Source organism: Propithecus coquereli, unplaced genomic scaffold (genome assembly GCF_000956105.1).
Source record: "Propithecus coquereli isolate 6110/MARCELLA unplaced genomic scaffold, Pcoq_1.0 Scaffold210, whole genome shotgun sequence".
NCBI classification, from domain to species: domain Eukaryota; kingdom Metazoa; phylum Chordata; class Mammalia; order Primates; family Indriidae; genus Propithecus; species Propithecus coquereli.
This window is the reverse complement of record NW_012146079.1, coordinates 1,247,827-1,256,954: the sequence shown is the minus strand read 5'-3', so window position 1 is coordinate 1,256,954 and position 9,128 is coordinate 1,247,827. Positions and strand designations below refer to the sequence as shown.

The 9,128-nt window shown below is 36.7% G+C and overlaps 1 protein-coding gene across 2 annotated transcripts in view; it reads left to right on the top strand.

Annotated features, from left to right (window-relative positions):
- FH (fumarate hydratase) overlaps nucleotides 1–9,126 on the top strand; it is a 43,768-nt gene extending 34,642 nt beyond the window's left edge. Inside the window, exons 7-11 of one of the 2 annotated variants that reach the window (XM_012644395.1) lie at nucleotides 53–130; nucleotides 2,531–2,734; nucleotides 4,427–4,554; nucleotides 6,333–6,486; nucleotides 8,965–9,126. In XM_012644395.1, the coding sequence (XP_012499849.1) occupies nucleotides 53–130; nucleotides 2,531–2,734; nucleotides 4,427–4,554; nucleotides 6,333–6,486; nucleotides 8,965–9,107 (707 nt within the window). In that variant the 3' untranslated portion in view covers nucleotides 9,108–9,126. Of the gene's footprint in view, nucleotides 1–8; nucleotides 131–2,530; nucleotides 2,735–4,426; nucleotides 4,555–6,332; nucleotides 6,487–8,964 lie in introns of both variants that reach the window. The other variant, XM_012644394.1, reaches the window with a different exon arrangement.
- The last annotated feature ends 2 nt before the right edge of the window (nucleotides 9,127–9,128 follow it).

Sequence of the window (9,128 nt, the reverse complement as noted above, 5' to 3'; positions counted from 1 at the left end):
ATGGCGAGGATAAAAGCTGCTATGCCAAGAATCTATGAGCTTGCAGCTGGAGGCACCGCTGTCGGTACCGGCTTAAATACTAGAATTGGCTTTGCAGAAAAGGTTGCTGCAAAAGTGGCTGCACTCACAGGTTAGTGACCACATGAATTATTTTTTGTTTTCATTATGCTAGTCTAGGTGTTTCTGCCTTGAATTTTTCTGAATTTAAAGTAAGAATTAATATTTTCTCGTCAAACTTGTGTTTTATATCTATTTCCAAAGTTGTAATGTTAATTCTTTTGCTTTTTAAAAGTTTTCCATATATGAGTTTATACGTCATGCAGTGAAAATCTACCAGTGTTAACTTTGTTTACTATCTGGTGATATTCAATTATTTCCCCTTTAAAGTGCTTTTGAATAGCAATTTTAAAAATAGGCAGAAACAACTGATTGTTGAAAAAATTATTTGAATGGTAAATATGTTGTAGACAAGCATAATTTCTTTTTTTCCTGTATCATGCTGTGAATTATTGACCTTTTCGAATCCTATCTTTCCTTCAGTAGAGGAAGTACTATGCTCTAGATAATGATAACGATTATTAGGGCCAAGTTTTCATCTTGTCTCCTATTAAGATGTGGATGTTACCAGAGCATTAGGGTAGAGATAATTATACACTGCACATTATAGCTTACTAGTTGATTTGTTTTTAATCAAATTTTACTAGAAAAGAAATGTATTTGTAGGGTTTAGAATATGTATATCTTTAAAATTTTTAACATGGGAGAGATCAACTGAGAACTTATAACTCGTTATAGATCCTTCTTCTCTCAGGAGATCTTATGGGCCCCTGGCTAGTGGACTGAATGAGACAGAGTAAAATGGACAAAGAAATTTTTTTTTTAATTGTATTAAGGAAGGAATGTGGAAGAAAGCAGAGTGAATTCTACCTACTTTTCATCTTTACTCAAGAGTAGTCAGGCATCATACATGTGTGTTTGCGGTAGGATGGTATTTTTTCTTTCAATATATATTGTACTTGATAATTCATCCTTTAAATGTAGTGTCAGATTCTTTATATTCCTTCAAGACATAGACAAAGCTTTGAATCTCAGAAAGCAGACAAAAACATACACTGAGGAAAGGACACCCTATTCAATACATGGTGTTTGGAAAATTGAATAGCCATATGCAGAAGAATGAACCTGGATCCCTGTCTCTTATCGTATATGAAAATTAACTCAATATGGATTAAAGACATAAATGTAAGACCTGAAACCATAAAAATTTTAGAAGAAAACCTAGGAAAAACTCTTCTGGACATTGGCCTAGACAAAGCATTTATGACTAAAACCTCAAAAGCAAATGCAACAAAAACAAAAATAAATAAAGGGGACTTAATTAAACCAAAAAGTTTCTGCACAGCTAAAGAAATAATCAACAGAATAAATAGACAACCTGCAGAATGGGAGAAAGTATTTGTAAACTATGCATCCAACAAAGGACTTACCCAGAATCTGTACGGAACTCAAACAACTTAGCAAGAAAAAGACAAATAACCCCATTGAAAAGTGGGCAAACAACGTGAACAGACATTTTTCAAAAGAAGATATACAGTGGCCAATAAACATGTGACAAAATGTTCAACATCACAAATCAACAGAAATGCAAATTAAAACCACAATGATATACCATCTCACTCCAGTTAGAATGGCCATTGTTAAAAAGTCAAAAAACAATAGATGTTGGCATGGATGTGGTGAAAGGGATTGCTTATACACTGTGAAAGAGTAAATTAATGTAACCTCTGTGAAAAACAGTATGGAGATTTCTCAAAGAATATCTCAAAAGTAGATCTACCATTTGATTCAGCAATCCCACTACTGAGGATCTGCCCAAAGGAAAAGAAGTCATTATATCAAAAAGATACCTGTGGTTGTATGTTTATAGCAGGACAATTCACAATTGCAAAGGTATGGAATAAACCTAAGTGTACATCAACTGATGAGTGGATAAAGACATTGTGGCATATATATGCCATGAAATAGTACTCAGTCATAAAAAAGGATGAAATAATAATATCTTTTGTAGCAATTTGAATGAAACTGGAGGTCATTATCCTAAGTGAAGTAACTCAGGAACAGAAAAACCAAATACCGCATATTCTTGCTTATAAGTGGGTGCTAAGCTATGGATATGCGTGGTCATATAGAGTGGAAAAATAGTCACTGGAGATTCCAAAGGTGGGAGGATGGAGGAGGTGAGGGATGAAAAATTACCTGCGGGGTACAATGTACACTATTGAGGTGATGGGTACGCTAAAAGCCCAGGCTTCACCACTATACAACATATCTATGTAACAAAATTGCGTTTGTACCCTAGATCTGCCAGGGGAAAAAAAGCTTGAGGTTTAAACATTTTTTCTGAGGTAAAATTTTTAGTCTGTTTTTGTTTTTTGTATATTGGAACTTTCTGTTTAACTTGCTGATAGTAGAAAAATGTTTGATTTTTACCTGTTCACTTATATAGGTTATTTTTTTTTCTTTTCTTCAGGGTTGCCCTTTGTCACTGCTCCAAATAAATTTGAAGCTCTGGCTGCTCATGATGCTCTGGTTGAGCTCAGTGGAGCCATGAACACCACTGCTTGCAGTCTGATGAAGATCGCAAATGATATTCGTTTTCTGGGCTCTGGTCCTCGGTCGGGTCTGGGTGAACTGATCTTGCCTGAAAATGAACCCGGAAGCAGTATCATGCCAGGTAATCACATAGCTAACAAATGCTGGTGTTAGAACTTGGCTGTTCTCAGCTATGGTATGTCTCTTTTCGTTTAATATGATCCCAAAGCTGGGTGGGGATACGTGGGGCACACTTGTTACAGAATGTCCACGGGCCAATTTTAATCAGGATTTCTGAGAACGTCACCTAACAAGATAGGAAAAAAGAATCTCAGTTAGCAGCATATATTTTGATTCCACCTTAGAAAATGCCTACTAATCCTGTCTTTCACAGGCCAAAGCCAAGAGAATTCTATACTAGGCAAAGTGATCAGCATGGGTTGAATAAAAATAAGACATACCAAACTCCTCTTATTTGATTTTTTGCATTGTGTTGTGGGCCTGTTAGATAAGGAGAGTGAACAGACACTAGAAGTCTGGATTTTGATTTGACAGACGAGCATGATATTCACTGATTCCAGTGGAGCAATGGGACAGTGCTGGTGGATCAGTGTAGCTGGGTGAATAGTGACATTTAAGGAGTGACTAATGAGCTGACTTGAATCTGGAGTAATATTTTGGTAACAAGTTGAAGGGCTCTGCGCCTTTACCATTTTACTGGTGACTGAGGGTGAAGGCAGAGAATACCTGCTGATGATATTAGCAGATAACAAAGTTGAGCTAGCAACTGTCAGATGACAGAATTGCCATACCCAAAGGCCTCTGCAGGTTGGCTTGAAACTGACAAGGTAACTTTTAAATGGTGAGAAAGAAAGGCCTGACTGTAAATTCTTTTAAATCTATGCATGTGTAGAATGAGAAGAGATCTGGTTTTAAAGTCTTTCATGTTGACAAATGACAAGAGTTTAGTTGATTGCAAATCCAAGGTGATTGCCGAAAAAGGAAAAGTGGGGAGTTACAGATAAAGGAAATAATCTTCCCAGTGCGTTACTTTGTACTAGTTAGAGGAATCGGGGATATTTGGTCAAACACGAGCTTATCTGAGGAGTATTACCAGGATGGTGGTGTTGGCAGAGTTTCATGTGACGAACAGGATAATTTCAGCTTAACATCAGCTTCCTCTGGGAAGCCTCCATGTGTTGGGGACGGGTCTCTCTTTTAAGTGTTCTTTATAGCAGCATACACTTCTCTGATTTACCCCTTATCTGTTGTAATTGCCAGTTCTCTCTCCCTAGCCTCCGAGTTCTGTGAGGGCAGGGCCTGCATCTTTCTTAGTCACCATTGCATATTCAGTGCCTGGCTCCATAAATATTTAGAGAGGGCACAGTGGCATGTGCCTATAATCCCAGCTATTTGGGAGGCTGGGGTCGGAGGATCACTTGAGCTCAGGAGTTCAAGACCAGCCTGGGCAACATAGCAAGAACCTGTCTCTACAAAAAATAAAATGAATAAAAATTTTTAAAAAATCAGGTTCCTTAAATATTTATGGAATGAACAAAAGCCATGCAGGTGGAGAACTATATTTCATGTATAGTTGTGGCTACTTATTAGCAATTGAATGATTCAGTTGTGGCTACCCATTCCCCTTTCCTTGGTTTGTTTCATCGTATCGACACTGATGGTTGGGCCTTGCTTTATTGTAATGTATTACTTTATGTAAAGAAATTAGGCCTCCTTCTTTCCCTGATTATTTGGATTAAATTCTAATCTTAACTGATACTTGAAACCATGAGTGTATTTGATGTGGACTCTGTCACTGGTGGTTTTCTTGAAGGCAAGGTGAACCCCACTCAGTGTGAAGCGATGACCATGGTTGCAGCCCAAGTCATGGGGAATCATGTCGCTATAACCGTTGGAGGCAGCAATGGACATTTCGAGTTGAATGTTTTCAAGCCAATGATGGTAAGCTTTAAATTTGATTTTTAACGTTTTTTGACTGAAAGCTAATTGTCTTGGCTTTTGTCTTTCAAAAAGATTTGTAGAGATTCCATATTAGAAAGTTGGATGACATAAGTAGCAATTGCAAATCAAGCATTTATTAATGTTAGAGGAATAAACCTAGATATTAGGAATTAGGTGACTTTTAGCTTAAATGATTTGATGGTTTGCTTTTTTTTTTTTAATAGCCCCAGTTTAAAAAAAACTCTCCCCCACAGCCCTGTCTCCTTTCTCATGCTGCTGCTTTCTTCTTTCTTCAAATTCAGTCTTGAAAGAATAACCCATATTCATTTTCACTTACACTGTAATCACTGAAGTCCAGCTCAGCCCTCTCCACTTGTGCTTAAATTGCTCTCCCATTCGTTAGTGGCCTCCTCACTCCAAAAGACACCCACGGTTCTTCTTACCAACATCTGATGCTGACTGTCCCTCCTTGAAATATTCTTCATCCTTGATTTCCTCAACATTTATGCCCCAGTTCTCTTCCTGTTTTACCTCCTCCACATACCTTGAAAACATTATCGCGTCCACCAAAACTGTTCTTTTTCTTTCATCTTTACAAAGATTGAGCAAGGTGGAATCATCTTTCGTCCAGTTTCCCCAGACAGTGGAGCTGTTGTCATCATTTAGAGCCCTTCATTTGCGTAAAATGTTATTGCTAAGATATATTAGAGGCTTATTTCCTCTTACTGTCTGATGCAAAGTTTAGTTTTAGTTTGATAAGAATATGCAGATGACAAATTTTAAGTATATTCATTCAGTGTATTCACCAAATATTTATTGAGCACTACTCTATCAGGCTTTGTACTGGGTGCTAGCGACAGAGCAATGAACAAGACAGATTTTTTTCCCCTCATGGAATGTATATGCTAGTAGTAAATAAAAAGACAGGTCAAAGCAGAATTCAGACCTATAAAATTTTGCTTCCAGATCAGATTCCAAACAGTTAACACCAGCTGCCTGGCATATTTAGGTGCTAACAATAAATGCCATTTTAATCTACTTTTTGTCTTTTATATAAAACAAATTAAGGTAGTCAACATTTGCCTTATAATGAAGTCATTGGTCTCATATTAAACCTTAAATTTCCTTGCCTTCTATTAGAGTCCATTGTGGGAAGTATAGTTTTCAGACTCTGGGGTTTTAGAGCAAAGGGTTTAGGATGTGGATATATCTTAATATATATCAGAAATGTTACCAAAAAGAAAAAAAGATGCTAAAACAAACTAATTGATTTTATACTGTCTTAAACACTGTATGAAAAGTTATTTTAAAGTGATTGTGGAATATTTGTTTTGTTAAGCATAACAAACCTGGTGATCATTGAGAACTAGGAAGCCCTGACTTTACTGATTGCCTCAAACAAATGCTGAACTTTTCTAACCTTTGCACCATGGCTCCCCTTCCTTCTGCATGGAAGATTCTTCTTCCATCTCTGGCTAAGTCCTCTCCATCAAATAGGACTTCATGGTTCCTATAATTGGAATTAATTTCTCTTTCTCTATGATCTCTGACACTCCTAGGTTATCTTGTATTTTAGTTACTTATATCTTTTTCACCTCTTTTAGACTTCTGTGCCTTCAGATGTTTATAATTTCTTTCATGTTTGTTTTCATGGGTATAAAACACTAGCCTTACAATTGGTAGGAGTGCTATATGTTTATTGAATTATGTATTTACTGTGAACCAGCAAATAATATGTTAGGCTTAGTAATTTCTCTCTTTCTCTCTGTCTCTCAAAGATTAAAAATGTGTTACACTCAGCCAGGCTGCTGGGGGATGCTTCAGTTTCCTTCACAGAAAACTGCGTGGTGGGCATCCAGGCCAACACAGAAAGGATCAACAAGCTGATGAATGAGTCTCTAATGTTGGTGACAGCTCTCAATCCTCACATAGGTAAGTAAGGGTTTAAGGAATAATGATGTCATTTTGAATATAAAATAGAAAAGCTGAAAAATTTGTAAGAGAATACTGAATTCGTATTTGAGGATAGCAAATTCCTTTTGGACATTGTTTCAGTAAAATCTCTTAAAATATTTAAAATTGTTAAAAGATACTATATATAATTATAACATTTATAGTGTCATAGTTCTTTCAAAAACTCGATCCATTATGCTTTATTTTATTCACAATGTGTTGTATTCAGAAGTAGAAGTTCAAACTTATTTTAATCTTAATGGCATTCAGATGCTAAATATTCTATGCAGATACTCAGGGAAGGTTAACTGTAAGACCCTTGGCTGGTACTGTCACTAGGTGGCACTGGCTGATTAGCAGCATGGAATGAATTCATTCTTCTACCTTCTCCAGATGCTCTACGATACTTTGATTTTATTGTTTTATTCATTTCAAGAATGAAAAGTTATTAAAATCAAAGAGAAAAGGTTATGTATTCATTGCTTATAGGAAATAGGAGGAAAATGGAAATATTTTATCTAAAACCATGCCTTTGTATTGCAAGCCTTTGTCAGAATTATAAATATTTCATTACGTAGAATCAAACGTATACTTTTGGGTTGTAGAGTGACCATAGTGATCCCATTGAGTAGACTGTTTTGACTTTTGTAGGTTTTGAGGCATTCATTGCATTGTGTTATCACGTGTTAAAAGCCATTTTCCCCCTTCTCCTTAAGGCTGAATTGAGATTTACATATTCTTTGATTTCCTATTTTAGAACAAGTTATGATACAGTCATTTGGCATGATATGGTTATTGCTTTAAAACATTTTTCTATAATCCTGAACTTTCAAAGGCGGACTTTATATTCCTGGTTTCACATCAAGCTATAATTTTACTTTTTTAAAGTTAGAGCTCATTTGACTCCCTTAGGTTGCTCTAAGCCCAATATATAAGTGTGTGTGTGTGTAGTAGTGAGATTGATAATGATATTTTGATCCATTTAAAATTTTATTGTACATCAGCGTTCAACTGGAAAAATGCAAAGGAGAACCGAAAGGCTACTGTGAGAAATGTTTCCTCAGGTCCTCACTTCAGAACTTGTCGCCAAAACTTTTAAAATAGAGCTATCTCCTGAGGCTGGATGATTGGTAAATCGTTCTTGAAATCAATGTAATATGAGGTAAAAAGGCTGGTCAGAGGTCACTCAAGGATAAGATGGGCAAACACCACCTTACTAGGTGACTGAGCACAAGCCTCACAACTCTCCAAATCATGGGTTCTCCGTGTCCTCATTATGTAACAGGCCGATTGCTAATAATGTGGGACTTGAGAACAGAAAGTGGTGAGCATTAATACTTAGACTTTAAGGTCATCATGAACATAAAAGTGCAGGATATTATATTGACCCCAAGAGTTTAATATATTCTTTCTCAGAGCTACTCTGCTTTGAGAAAGATGCTCTTTCAGTAAATGGCATCAGTAAAAGCCCTTTTCAACATGTTTAGCATTCACAAATTCAGTTAAGTAATAAAATTAAGTATGCCCATAATTTGTTTTATAAATGGTTAATAATTGCATACTGACATGTAACATCACATCTGCTTGATGATCATATTGCCTCAGCAGGCCTCTTCCCTTTGCTCATCTTCCTCTGATCTCGTTTTCTTGGTTTTTGTTTTTGTCCTCCCTCATTGGTTTCATTTCCATTCTTGCTTTCGACTCCTGACTTTTTTTTAAATTATGTTGAGACAACTTGCTGAACTACCCTGCTCCCTACCCTACCCTGCTCCCGCCTTCATTCATTTAAAAAAGCAAATGTGATCTTTTGTACAAGTCTCTATGTCTGCTGAAACTCCCCCTTGTAATGTCAGGGAAGAGGCCAGGGAATGGAAGCCATTGCAGCAGAGAGCTACGTAGACAGGAGTCGCTGCCAGCAGCTCTGGAGGCACCTGTCCTCAGAGCCCTGCCTGTCCCGCCCCCTGGGAGAGGACTCCTCTTCTCCTCTCACCTTGCAGAGCCAGCCACCACAGTGGCCAGTCGTGCAATGTTGTATTTTCTGCAGGACTGGAACATTTAGCTTGTTAATGCTTCCTTAGAAAGTAATATTTCTGGTTAAACATGTTGTCTGAAAAATATACCCAGGTATGTATTTTTATGTCTTGGTGCTATAATTTCTTTTTTTCCCCCCATGAAAATATCTGAGTTAGTAGGCAGTTTCAACTTAGGAGTGAACCTGTTGCAGAAAGTGAGCTGTGTTTAAGTCTGTATTTCTTAAGAAAAGTAAAGAAAGGGTTTTTTTCTATAAAAGAAATGAGAGTTATTGAGCTAACCAGTTAAATATTTTTAAAAATAAAAAATGTCACTTATGAGGCTAATATAGCATGAATATCAAATAAACAATGATGATTACCTTTTGCTTTAGAAAACAAAATTTCACTACTAACTCCTATGTCACCTTTTTATTTTTTTCTTCAGGGTATGATAAGGCAGCAAAGATTGCCAAGACAGCACACAAAAATGGATCAACCTTAAAGGAAACTGCTGTTGAACTTGGTTATCTCACAGCAGAGCAGTTTGATGAGTGGGTAAAACCTAAGGACATGCTGGGTCCAAAGTGATTTAAATACATTTATAATGGA